General features: G+C 40.2%; 1 protein-coding gene across 1 annotated transcript in view; it reads left to right on the top strand.

The window, feature by feature from the left end:
- LOC134497705 (macrophage mannose receptor 1-like) overlaps window positions 1-14,162 on the top strand; it is a 57,669-nt gene that overhangs the window by 26,523 nt on the left and 16,984 nt on the right. Inside the window, exons 11-20 of the mRNA XM_063303549.1 lie at window positions 517-665; window positions 1,262-1,461; window positions 6,722-6,843; window positions 7,703-7,790; window positions 9,105-9,249; window positions 10,190-10,231; window positions 10,834-10,997; window positions 12,061-12,128; window positions 12,396-12,496; window positions 14,002-14,144. Coding sequence (XP_063159619.1) covers window positions 517-665; window positions 1,262-1,461; window positions 6,722-6,843; window positions 7,703-7,790; window positions 9,105-9,249; window positions 10,190-10,231; window positions 10,834-10,997; window positions 12,061-12,128; window positions 12,396-12,496; window positions 14,002-14,144 — 1,222 coding nt within the window. The remainder of the gene's footprint in view (window positions 1-516; window positions 666-1,261; window positions 1,462-6,721; window positions 6,844-7,702; window positions 7,791-9,104; window positions 9,250-10,189; window positions 10,232-10,833; window positions 10,998-12,060; window positions 12,129-12,395; window positions 12,497-14,001; window positions 14,145-14,162) is intronic.

Genomic DNA, 14,162 nt, shown 5'->3' with positions numbered 1-14,162 from the left:
ACTGCCAGGAGCAATTTTTGAAGGACAGAGGGGGTTCCAAAGAGAAGGGGAAAAAACAGACAATTTCTGTTTCATGGATGTGATCTATTCAATTTAGGATGGAACCTTCAGTTCATACCATATGATACTTCTCAAATGCTTGAGCTACACTAATTGCCATTGGCTGTACTGGCTTGGACTATTGCTTGTATGGATGGAGAAAGCTGCCTACCCCTTGGAACTCTGCAATGCCCATCTCCATTTCAAACACCACTATTACTGTGGAGTCTGAAAGAAACTTGTTCTCCTCATCTCCCAGGCAATGTTTGCTCAAGCAATTCCCTACTGACGGCCAGGAACAATAATTCTCCCACAGCAATGAACGTGCTCTCTTTCTGATAATTAATGTAAAAAGTTTGTGAACTGTGAATATATGTGCAATTGCTTTAAAGCATTTAAGATCACTTTTGCCACTAATATTTTGCATAAATCAAACATTGCTATAAATAAATCTTGCCATTTATCCCCTTTCTACAGATATGAACAAGCCTTTCTGACCAGTCTGGTTGGGTTCAGGCCTGAACCTTACATCTGGATTGGTCTTTCTGACATACAAGAGAAAGGAGTGTTCAGGTGGACCAGTGGAGAACGCGTCCAGTTCACCCACTGGAATTCAGAAATGCCAGGTACGTACAGTTATAGTCTGGAGATGGCTCTACTCTAACCTATCCCTGGATTTGATTTTAAGACCAAATTCGCACTTCATTGCTTGATTACACTGAATTCTAAAGGGACATTTATTTATTTTTCTCAGTCACACGAAGATTTCTTTACTGAAAGTTTGTATCTTTGGAATTCACTGAAATGCAAATAGACTTTCCAAGGTGGCTTTATTTAATTGGTCTGCTTATTGTTAATTATTTACTTTCTTAAAATTGTCTGTTGATCTGATGAAATCCAAAAGTGAATTTATGTGCAATATTTTGAAAGATTCTTACTCAGATTTCAACTTTTCTGTCCTGCTGAAGATAAGGATAGCAAATCTAAGCCTGGTACGATACCAACTGGGCATGAAGTCATGTCTTCTTTAAAAATAATTTTCCTTCTTCATTAATCTTTATGAACAACATAATCTCAAATTTAAAAAAAGGATGGCATTCTTTGGGAAAATGCTTTGGGAGGTTATACTAAAATAAATCAAGAGGCAAGCATGTATGTATTTTGAATGAGGCATCTCACTTTAAATGACACAGATGTGTTTATTGCTCAATGTGTGTTGAAGGTCGGAAGCCAGGCTGCATTGCAATGACAACTGGAATTACAGCTGGATTATGGGACCTTCTGAAATGTGAGACCAGGACAAAATTTCTTTGCAAGCGCTTAGCTGATGGAGTGACACCTCCACCCATACCAACTACAACACCTGTCCCTCAGTGCCCTGAAGACTGGACTTCAAGCAATAAAAGGAACATGTGCTTCAAAGTATGCCCCTTCATTGTAGAATGCATGGAGTAAGAAAAGCTAAGCTCAATTCCTGATAGCTTCATGGATGTTGCATGCAATCTTTTTGGCAATAATATGGAAGTAGTTTGCCATTGCCTTCTACCAGGATGGTTTTTCAACTTTCCAGCCTAGGTGACAACCATGATATACCCTACTTGACTTTCTTCCTGCCTTTCTTCTTGCCTTTCTTCCTTTTTTTCCTCCTATCAAAGACTCTAGTCCAAACACATGGTTGAAACAACATAACTTCTGAGACCAGCAATGGTATCCGTGTGTTTGTGTGTGTGTGTGTGAGAGAGAGAAAGAGAGAGAAGATGGTGGCCCCAACCATATAATCAAAGCCCCACCCTTTTTTACATGCTTTGTGGTCATAAAAAAGGGGCGAGGCTTTGATTGCATAATTGCAGCTGCCTGTCAGGCTGAGCCCAAGAACAATGCTGAGTCAGTGTATTCCAGACTCCAGTTCTTTATTGCTTTCACCATACAGACAGAATCTTTCCAGACTAAAGCAACTCTACCTAACCGAAGGGGGAATAACCTGGGAGACTCTAGGGCGGGGCTCTCCTGAACCTCTTCGTTTTCCCACCATTGCCTCACGGACTGTGCCTCCGCTCATCTCCTCCACCTCCTTGGAATGTGCTCCCTCCTTCTTGAGAACCAGCGGCACTGCCGAAATCCACCACACTGCCATCTTGACAATTTTGGTCCCTTCCCTACTGATGTTTCTGGAGACCAGACAAGCATAGCTAAGCACTGCCACCTGCTGAGACACCAAATGTATATGAATCTTAATAAATGCATCTTTCCTTTCATTTTTATATCTGTAGGGTGCTCCTTAGGACAGATGACATACCTAAACACATATTGGTATCTGATGACAGTGTACTCATACCTAAACTTCTATCAAGGGAAATCCTAGCAATTCAATACAATTCCAGGTCTCTTTCTTTTGAAATTGTCTCACTGGAGGCTTACCTTGGCTGATTTAGATAAAACTAAGCAAGTTTGGAACTACTTTGTACATTTGTTGTTTATTCGTTCAGTCGCTTCCAACTCTTCATGACTTCATGGACCAGCCCACGCCAGAGCTTCCTGTCGGTCATCAACACCCCCAGCTCCCCCAGGGACGAGTCCATCACCTCTAGAATATCATCTATCCATCTTGCCCTTGGTCAGCCCCTCTTCCTTTTGCCCTCCACTCTCCCTAGCATCAGCATCTTCTCCAGGGTGTCCTGTCTTCTCATTATGTGGCCAAAGTATTTCAGTTTGGCCTTGAATATCATTCCCTCAAGTGAGCAGTCTGGCTTTATTTCCTGGAGGATGGACTGGTTGGATCTTCTTGCAGTCCAAGGCACTCTCAGAATTTTCCTCCAACACCACAGTTCAAAAGCATCGATCTTCCTTCTCTCAGCCTTCCTTATGGTCCAGCTCTCGCAGCCATATGTTACTACGGGGAACACCATTGCTTTAACGATGCGGACCTTTGTTGTCAGTGTGATGTCTCTGCTCTTAACTATTTTACTGAGATTTGTCATTGCTCTTCTCCCAAGGATTAAACGTCTTCGATTTCCTGACTGCAGTCAGCATCCACAGTAATCTTTGCACCTAGAAATACAAAGTCTTTCACTGAGTCTACATTTTCTCCCTCTATTTGCCAGTTATCAATCAAGCTGGTTGCCATAATCTTGGTTTTTTTGAGGTTTAGCTGCAAGCAGCTTTTGCACTTTCTTCTTTCACCTTCATCATAAGGCTCCTCAGTTCCTCTTCGCATTCAGCCATCAAAGTGGTATCATCTGCATATCTGAGATTGTTAATGTTTCTTCCAGCCATTTTAACTTCAGCCTTGGATTCCTCAAGCCCAGCACGTCGCAGGATGTGTTTTGCATACAAGTTGAATAGGTAGGGTGAGAGTATACAGCCCTGCCGTACTCCTTTCCCAATCTTAAACCAGTCTGTTGTTCCATGGTCTGTTCTTACTGTTGCTACTTGGTTGTTATACAGATTCCTCAGGAGGCAGACAAGATGACTTGGTATCCCCATACCGCTAAGAACTTGCCACAATTTGTTATGGTCCACACAGTCAAAGGCTTTAGGATAGTCAATAAAACAGAAATAGATGTTTTTTTGAAACTCCCTGGCTTTTTCCATTATCCAGCGGATATTGGCAATTTGGTCCCGAGTTCCTCTGCCTTTTCTAAACCCAGCTTGTACATCTGGCAATTCTCCCTCCATGAATTGCTGAAGTCTACCTGGCAGGATCTTGAGCATTACCTTACTGGCACGTGAAATGAGTGCCACTGTTCGATAGTTTGAACATTCTTTAGTGTTTCCCTTTTTTGGTATGGGGATCTAAGTTGATTTTTTCCAGTCTGATGGCCATTCTTGTGTTTGCCAAATTTTCTGGCATATAGCATGCATTACCTTGATAGCATCATCTTGCAAGATTTTGAACAATTCAGCTGGGATACCATTGTCTCCTGCTGCCTTGTTGTTAGCAATGCTTCTTAAGGCCCATTCAACCTCACTCTTCAGGATGTCTGGCTCTAGCTCACTGACCACACTGTCAAAGCTGTCCCCGATATTGTTATCCTTCCTATACAGGTCTTCTGTATATTCTTGCCACCTTTTCTTGATCTCTTCTTCTGTTAGGTCCTTGCCATCTTTGTTTTTGATCATACCCATTTTTGCCTGGAATTTACCTCCAATGTTTCTAATTTTCTGGAAGAGATCTCTTGTCCTTCCTATTCTATTGTCTTCTTCCACTTCCGTGCATTGCTTGTTTAAAAATAATTCCTTGTCTCTTCTGGCTAACCTCTGGAATTTTGCATTTAAGTGGGCATATCTCCCCCTGTCGCTGTTGCCTTTTGCTTTCCTTCTTTCTTGGGCTACTTCTAGTGTCTCAGCAGACAGACATTTTGCCTTCTTGGTTTTCTCTTTCTTTGCGATGTATTTTGTTGCCGCCTCCTGAACAATGTTGCCAGTTTCTGTCCATAGTTCTTCTGGGACCCTATCTACTAAGTCCAGTCCCTTAAATCTATTCTCCACCTCCACTGCATATTCCTTAGGAATACTAGTGAGCTCATATCTAGCTGGTCTGTGGGTCTTCCCTAATCTCTTTAGTCTGATCCTAAATTGTGCAAGAAGAAGTTCGTGATCTGAACTACAGTCAGCTCCAGGTCTTGTTTTTACCGACTGTATAGATGTCCGCCACCTTTGGCTGCAAAGGATGTAGTCAATCTGATTTTGGTGTTGTCCATCTGGGGAAGTCCATGTATAAAGCCGTCTCTTGGTTGTTGGAAGAGAGTGTTTGTTATGCAGAGTGAGTTGTCTTGGCAAAATTCTATCAGCCTATGTCCTGCTTCGTTTTGTTCTCCCAGCCCATGCTTACCTGTAATTCCAGGTGTCATTTGACTGCCCACCTTAGCATTCCAGTCTCCCGTGATGAAAATAACATCTCTTTTAGGCGTGTTGTCCAGTAGGTGCTGCAGATCCTCATAGAACTGCTCTACTTCAGCTTCTTCAGCATCTGTGGTTGGGGCGTATATTTGGATCACTGTGATGTTAGATGGCTTGCCCTGAATTCGAATTGAGATCATTCTATCGTTTTTTGGATTGTATCCAAGCACTGCTTTAGCCACTTTACTATTAATTATGAAGGCTACTCCAGTTCTTCTGTGGTCCTCTTGTCCACAGTAATAGATCTGGTGGTCATCTGATGTGAAGTGGCCCATTCCAGTCCATTTCAGTTCACTGACGCCCAGAATTTCTATCTTTAATCTTGACATCTCACCAGTCCCCACATCCAAGTTGCCCTGGCTCATAGATCTTACGTTCCAGGTTCCAATGGTGTGTTGATCCTTAGAACATCGGATTCGCCGTTCACCACCAGCACCATCGGCTGCTAGCTATCCTTTCGGCTTTGAGCTAGCTGCGTCATCACATCTGGGGCTAGTTGAACTCATCCTCTGTTCCTCCCCAGTAGCGTTTTGACCATCTTCCGACCTGGGGGGTCTCATCTTCCGATGGTATACCGACATATCTCGGGTTGTACTGATCCATTTAGTTTTCACGGCAAGAATACTGGGGTGGGTTGCCATTACCTTCCCCAGGGATTGCATTTAGTCTGACCTCTCTGTCATGACCTTCCCGTCTTGGGTGGCCCTTCACGGTTTAGCTCATGGCATCACTGAGGTGCTCAAGCTCCAGCACCACGACAAGGTAACGATCCTTTGCTGAAGACTTTGTACTTAGATAGGAGATTATCAGGGAATTCCATAGCTGTAGGCTTGAAAGACATTTTGGAAGAGTGCGGTGGCAAACTACTTCTGTATTGTTGACAAGAAAGCTACATGTCCACGAAATCACCAGGTGTTTGTGCTCAACGTGGATAGTCTGTTTTACTAAAAACTGAGTTTTCTCTTATTCTATATTGCTGTTGTTAATATTACCTTGCCTTTCTATCCATGGGAAGCTTAAGGGAGTCCTCTACAATTAAATATAAGCAATTTAGAACTGATTTAGAAAGGAGTTTAATTCAGGCCTGGCCAAAAAAAAAAAATCCGTTCTTTCCCAAAAGTAGAAAAAGTGGAGGTGAGATTGTGTGCATTCTGTAGCTTGAGAATGGTTTTATTTGTTTAGCTTTAGTTTTTTGTGCATTCTTTACTTTTGACAAAGATGAGGGCCCAGTAGCTTGATGGAACAGTATCAATTTTGGATGCCCAAGATCCTGAGTTTTAATTCCTCGTATTTATTTATTTGTTTGCTTATTACTCACATTTATTTGGCCACCCATCTCACACAAGACGACTCTGGGTGGTGTACAGCAATATGCTTGTTACAAGGAATTTGAGGGGTAGATAAATCAAAGATTTTGGGAAGCAGCATCTGTTCAGAATAGTCTGTAATGAACAATATCATCTTCTCCCAACTGCTGCCAATCAGGTTTGCTTTGGGAATTTCAGGAACTGAATTCCAACGGATTGAAGAGAATCAGATTGAGGAAGAAAGAGTTATGTGGGCCAGTATAAGACAGCTAAAATTATAATCCATAGTTGCACATAACTGAACCAGGGATACCTAGCTTTAATGTTGACTGTTACTTCCCACATTTCTTGTTCTGTTGCGACTTCGGTGAGTACATTGGTATCATTACCATGCCTTGCTGATGATAGGTTTCTCAACATTATCATGCACACATTTTTTTCTCCTGCCTAATTGCAAAATAATATATTGTCATTAGGCTTTCATAAAACATGACAAGAAATCATGGGCAGAGGCTCGGAGTTTCTGCTTAGCAATTGGAGGTGATCTGGCTTCCATCACCAGTGCCGAAGAATCCAACACACTGCAGGATTACTTGCGGTGAGTACATGGACCTATCCCTGCAATTGAAACCCTTTCATTCTAGGAGCAGTGTCAAAATGCCTTTGAACCCCATAACTGAATCCAGTTTTGTTGCAAATAGATAAGGTATAAGCTGGAATTCACATACCCTGACCCACACACCAGTGCTTAATACTGCACTGGAGATTCTGAGAGCTGAGATATACAATGAGGTGACAGAACAATTAAACATTAAGGGAAGGGTCAGACCTCTGCCTTTATAACACGTAACACATTCTCTTTGAGGTGGCCAACCTTTTTCCTGCTGAGGATCAGGTTCCCAGGGAAGTTTTCTACCTGGGCCAGACTATTCCCTGCCAGCTGGGGGAATAGAGTAAGCCCAAAGTAGAAGGAATTACTAATTTTCCTTTTTGTCTGGCATCCACCCATTTTTCCTTTGGCCTGGTTGTCCTTTCACTTTCTCACTGTTCTTCATTCTGACACTCTCTTTATTCTCTTTTTATGCTAGTAGCTGGTGGAGAGAGGCCATGATCCAAACCCCTCTCCTTTTTCATATGCTGGTAACATGCATGTCCAAAAGAGGAAAGGTTCGGATTATGATGTTGCATTCTCCACCTTACCTGTTTTGACGCCTCCTGCAGACAATGCTGGCAGGTTATTAAAATTAACTTTATTTCAAGAGGCCAAAAAGAACATTTGAAAGTTAGTTTGCATTTTCATGACATAGTGAATATACTTATCAGAAGCATTTATTGGTTTACTCTTATGGAAATTTTCAAACATGTTCAGGGGCAGTTTTTAATGAAAACCCACCATAACACAGCCTGTCTCACTTTTTAAAACCCTTGGTTTTATTTGTTTTTGTGTTATATTTTAGGAACTCTGGAGTCATATATTTGCATTTCTGGATTGGTTTAAATTATATAAATCCACAGGAAGGGTTTAAATGGAGTGATGATTCACCAGTGAGTGCTTTCAACTTTTTTCTCATTATTCCTCCTGTTTTCTTATACACTTTAGCAAAGATGAAAAAATAAAAGTCTGGGATTTTGCACTGAAATAACCAATAATTTGAATAGAATGAGCATCCCATTTTGGCTTTTCTGCAGTTAATTTATTTTACCTGAGATAGATGTTTTTAACACATATTTTGGATGCTTTAAATTCCAATTTTGCAGAAGCCCAAGGTCTCATAGAATGATTTGCACATACAAAGTTGTGTCATTTAAAGTTCTTCACATTTGATTTCACAACATTTGTAGAAGTCTCACACTGTTGCTGAAAATAAATTTAAATAGGCCATTAAAAAAAAAAAAGTTAATTTGATTCCCTGAGTTGATTTAGGCCTAACAAGCTTGCCCTAAATAAGCTTGCCCTAAAGATTTCATCAAGATTGGTTGACAAGCATGCCTCTCAGGACAAACAGGGATGGTAAAAAAAATGTGACCACTGTCCTGCCTTGGTTGCAAGCTGAGGTAAAAAGTCCACCACCAAACTCCATGACTTAGATTGGAATCGAATGGTTCACTGACCTCCAGAACATACTGTAGCCCTCTCCCTCCAGAAATCACCATGCCAAAATTTGCTGGTAAAAGAGCAAGTTCGGTTCTTTTTAAATTAAGTAAAGATAAAATAGGTATTAAATCCCCACATGGATGGTTTGCTTATTTATTTGTTTCAGGTATTTCTATGGTATATAATGGAATCTCTTTCACCTTTAACCCCATTCCACCCCTCACAATGTCAAAAACCAAGGTCAGAAATATCTGCCGTGCCCTCTCCAGCGATGTAACTGTATCACCCCATTCCCAGAGCCTTCAGGGGCCAAAAGAAGGTGACCATGATATTGATAAATGGTAATAATGAAGTGTGGCCTCCAACTGAAAAGCCTGCCTGGCCCTGATATTGGTTTAGTCTGTTGATAGAGAAATGATATAATTAACATCTTAAAGCTCAAGCAAAATGAATTCTTAAAAAAAAAATCCCTGAGAAATTAGGAAGTTCCCTTGACTGTTGTAGTTGATTGGCACAATGGCAGAACACTCGCTTAGCCTATAAAGACCCCAAGACTGAACTCTGAAACCTCCAATGTGGGTTGGAAAACTCCAGTTCAAAGCTCTAGAGAGCCACTCTTAGTCAGCGTAAGCAATGTTGGCTGAGATGGACCAGTTTTCTGATGCAGGAGCACGGACCTTCTTCTGTTCAGTTAGATTGAATTTTGTAGCATGAAATGTATATTTTTTTTTACAGCAAAAGAATAACCCATATTTCTATATTAGCTAGGTTATGTCCACTGGGGATATGGAGAACCCAATAATTATAATGGAGTAGAGCACTGTGGAGAGTTAAATCCGGATGGTAACATGTACTGGAATGATGTACATTGTGAGGATATATATTACTGGATCTGCCAGGTTACAAAAGGTACGAGTTTCTTTGTCATATGAAGCCGTAATATCATGAGGTTGGTATCAGGTTAATAGGTATCACTAACCAATTAACAATGTGTTTAGTTTTTTTTAAATTAATAATTAATCTGTAATTTGGCTGGATTTTGGGAATAATAAACATTGGGTATCCTTGTTTAAAATTTCTGTAAATGAAATTAACTAGTGGTATTTTATTCCTTGGTGAGAAGTCATTGACCAATCACTGTGTCATGAGTAAGGATGGTGAGCAGGGGGCTCCCATCCAGACTGTCAAGCACATGCATAGCACTGATGAATTGTTCAGCCATTCAAAGAGACACAGATCGGGACCGCCTTAACCCTTGGGGGTTATATGTCTGGGTTTTCCCACGCTTCTTCAGTTTGTTAGGATTCCTGTTAAGTACTAGCAATAAATATTAGAGACCAGTTCCATGTCTCAGTGTGTTTCCTGGTTGTTAGGACACACTGTGGGCTTAACAGGGCAAGTTGGGAGCACATTGGAGATGGTGGTGGACTTACCAGATCCAAAAACTCCTTTAGTTCCTTGCACCTCCCTTCAAGGAACCTACATTTATGGCATATCTGGAGCTGGCATAATTACCTTCCTCTCATTGATGTTAAGGAGTGAGAAAGATGGAAGATGTTGATATGGTGGGAAAAGGATAAAAATCACCAGTGCATATTTTACCTAGGCCATATTGAACAAAATATGGCAAAATAAATCCTTGTGAGAATGCATATTTTAAAGATGCATGTTCAGTTTCAATTATTGAGCTGAAGGTAATATTTGGGTTTGAGTAATAAAATGGATGTAATGTGAATTCTGTGATTTTGGAGCAAGTGGCGTTCATTGTCTTAGTATTATCCAATTTCTTCCTTTTAATATGAGAAACCACACATGTAAATTAGATTTTATTATAACTTTTCTTTTTCAGGTGTGCAACTGAAGATGGAACCAACAAATCCACCCCTTCCAAGTAAGTTCCTATGGCTTGTTGTGATGAAATGGTTCTTTGCCGATGCTAAAGCTAAAATCACGGTAATCTTCTTGAGGGAGAGGGGAGAAAATGTGTGACATCATCATGCAAATGCGGCTACTTATATACTTGTGTTAAATGTAGGACACAAGTATGTAAAGGCAGCATTTATATAATGATGTCATAGTATGTATATTGTCATTTTGGTGTTGCAGTTTGCTGAGGACACTGCTGGCTGAAAATAGTGACACCATTTCCTAATAAGTTGCAGAGTCCCAATTTGTTATTAGCTGTGCTGCATGAAGAAAGGGCTCATTTCCACCTTGCATGCTTATATTATATTATTTAAGCCCCACTTTTTGAAACAATGTACATGAGAGAGATGCTCTCCTAATTTGAACCCCACAACAACCCTATAAATGAATCTGAACTGAAAGAGAATGTGCCCAAACCAGTGAGGTCTGTGGATGAGTAGAGTCTTGAAACTGTGTTCAGATTTGTAGTATTGTCAGATCTTTTCATAAACTGAAGACTGTTTGCTGATTGGCTGGCTTGCCTATTCTGAGACTGCAGAATATCTAATGAATCTCTTACTTCCATAGATTTTCAATTTACTAGTGATGGTTGGCTCATCAATGGAGACAAGCAGTATTACTTCAACACCAACAAAGTTCCAATGGAAGAAGCCCAAGCATTTTGCAAGAAAAACTTTGGGGATTTGGTTGTCATTGAAGGCAACAGTGAAAGGAAGTTTATACTGAAATATGTAAGGTGCTCATTTATTATTTCTGATATGAGAGAAATAAATGTATATTATTCGCTTATTTCTTAGATTATTTAAAACATTTCTATGGCTGCCAAACCAAGCTCTTGGTGGCTATTCTTCAGAAATTTATAGCACAAAACTTATATTATGGAAGTTTGGGTACATTTGAGCTTCCCGCCATTGGGAATTAAGATTTAAATAACATACAAATTGTATCTATTCTACTACTGTTCACATCAAAATACTCCAAAAGTGCTGGAAAAAGTATGGAAGGACAGCTTTTGATGTCCACAACCTGACCTAAAATTCAGACATGCTATTCTATATTCCAGGTATAACAGTCATCTTCTATCCTATGGCTCCAACAACAGTTTTATTGAATTACCTCCATAAAAAAGCCGTTCCTCCTAATCAGAAAAGTTGTTTGTATTTTTTAATCAAGGAGCTAAGTTCTAGGTTAACAAATACTGAATCCTGACAAAAGCTCCATCTGTTAGATGATTGCAGTTAAAAGCTGGGGTCTTTTTATTCATTGCTAAGATTTGCAGTTGTGTCCAATAAATCATCCCAACACATCTGTTGCCAGATTAGACTGACTTTTAGTCTGAGTTGGCAGAGTGGTTCTTTATAATCCTCCTTCGCAAACCTCCTTAAGGCATCGGTCTGCCTAACTGGGGAAAATCACACTGCCGAAATGAACTGATCCTTGGTCTTACCCAGTTTGATAAACAGGAACTGCCAGGTTTCTACCTTGGGTAGAACTAAGAATTCATCAAGTATGGTTGTGATAAAGCAATGGCTGTTGCTTAAAGTAACAAAAGCCCATATTATGGGGTTTAAGAAGAAAAGGGTGGAGCTGGAGTGTTTAACCAGTGTCCCTGCCTGATATTTCTCTATTTTTACTAAGGAGCCAATAACTGGATTATTAGCAGTTCTTATTGCTTTGTTTTTAAAGGAATGAGGTTGTTTTCTGAAATAACTTTTTGAACTTAATATATACTTACTTGAGACATAATTCCCAGTCTACGAAAATATGTGATAGCCTTTTGATTTGATGCTTTAGATCTCACAAAATGAACAGGAGGATGCTTATGTCATTGGATTGCAACTGAGCCTTGATAAAGTAGTGAGGTAGGTAAACAGAAAACATTACATCTTATTATATGAGTATCTCCTTGCTTGTTTTGCTATCCTGATATGGACAATTAGAATTTTACATCTAGAAAACCCAATACAATGGACTGGTTCACATGACATACTTTCTTGTCCATGGGGGCTGAGGAATTCTGGGAATTGAAATCCACACATCTTAAAGTTGCCAAGTTTGAGAAACACTGTTCTAATGGAAGCTTTTTTTTTTTTCACTGATTGACAATAATATGTTAACTTGTCTTAAAGCTGGATGGATGGAACTCCTGTCAAATATGTTGCTTGGGCACCACATGAGCCTAACTTTGCAAACAATGATGAAAACTGTGTGGTCATTTACAGAAATACAGGTATGTGGCTTGCTAGCTGACAATACCAATTTAAGATGTATTTAAAAACAAAAGAACCCCCAAATCTGTATGCATGCTAAAGTTTATGTTTTGGAGTAATGGTGACATAATTCACAACACAGAATATATACAAAAATGCATATGGTAAGGAAACATACAGTACCAATTGCATATAATAAATGTGACTTTTGTGCGTTTCAATATCTTGACAATCAGGGTACAGATAAGAACAGACTTTCCCTGTGGGAAAGTGTACTTTTGCAATACCATGCTATAGGATTGTGTTCTGTAGGTTGTGTCTGTTGTGTTCAAGGCTGGACTCAGCTTTGATAAGCTGGTCTGGGTTTATAGCATTCTCAACATCTCTAGATTTTTCTCCACTTTTTCCAGGCTGTTTCACATTTGCTTGAGGGTCTGATCTTCTAGCCCTTCCCCGGCCTTGGAGATCACTGTGGTCTGTGTGTTTGGTTTAGCTTCTGTGGTGCCTTGGAGAGATTTGGTTTTCCTAATTTGCTCATTGTTGCTGAGTGGCACTGTTCTAACTGGATTTATTTAGTTGCTGCAATTCCTGAGTTGGAAACTAGGGACATCTGGGGTTATGGTGAAGTCTGGTTTTCATATGTTCTGTGATTCCCAAGTTGGTCGATAGGGGAGTCTGCAGTTGACATGCAATCTGGTTAATTAGATAGCATCTAAGTCACCAACATGGTCTCCTATCAGTATAAAGGGCTTTGGAAAGGTGGTTGTAGTATGCCTATGTTATTTGAATGTGATTCAAGCTAGCATACTCAGATTCCTGTTCAAAGGCTTGAGATTTGCTGTTTTTAGGGTTGGACAGCCAGCTGTGGTCACTGTGGTTCCTTTTCCAGACTTGAAAGGCATTCGGAGTAGGCTGATTGGCTAAAGGGAGGAGCTGTCTGACTCTCTGCAGTGCTATTTAACATATGAATGCCAGATTTTGTTTCAGATGCTAGTCACATCATTTTTCTGGTTACTTTGCCAACAGTCAGCTGTGTTTAAACCTCTTTTTACTATTCTGAGCTCAGAATATGTGGATCTGGAATCTGGAATCTCATTAGTCAGATAGCATTATCTTTCCAGTATTTTTTAAAAAACTAAAAAAACTTTACTTTTTTATAGCAAGTATAGTAGAAAGGAACTGATTCCCAATATAGGACCTTACTATGAATTGGGCAATTTATGCAGATGAGTAACATGCAGGCTAAGAGGCATTTGGGGACAGCACACACCTGTCTTGTGAGAAACCCATTAACATAGTGACCTCAATTCACACCTAGCATGGATGAAGCCAGGTTTGTGGATTTCCTAGGCAAATGGTCCTCTAATGATCTGCTTGTCTGTCAGTGGATGCAACAGCAGCTCATCAAGCTGAAGGTGACAGTTGATTTTAGCTACCATCATGACACATGTTAGAATTCTTTTTTGACCATCCTGCAGCCCCCTACCCGCCACTCACATTCAACCATTTCTTTTCTCTTGCTTAGGACTTTGGAATGATGTAAACTGTGGCTACCCATCTGCTTCCATATGTGAAAGACACAACAATTCAATCAATGCAACTGTTGCCCCCACACCACCTTCCAAGCAAGGAGGATGCCCCGAATCTTGGCTGTTGTTTGAAAACAAGGTGTAGTAATTATTTCCT

Source organism: Candoia aspera, chromosome 4 (assembly GCF_035149785.1).
Source record: "Candoia aspera isolate rCanAsp1 chromosome 4, rCanAsp1.hap2, whole genome shotgun sequence".
Classification (NCBI taxonomy): domain Eukaryota; kingdom Metazoa; phylum Chordata; class Lepidosauria; order Squamata; family Boidae; genus Candoia; species Candoia aspera.
This window is presented reverse-complemented; position numbering and strand designations above follow the sequence as displayed.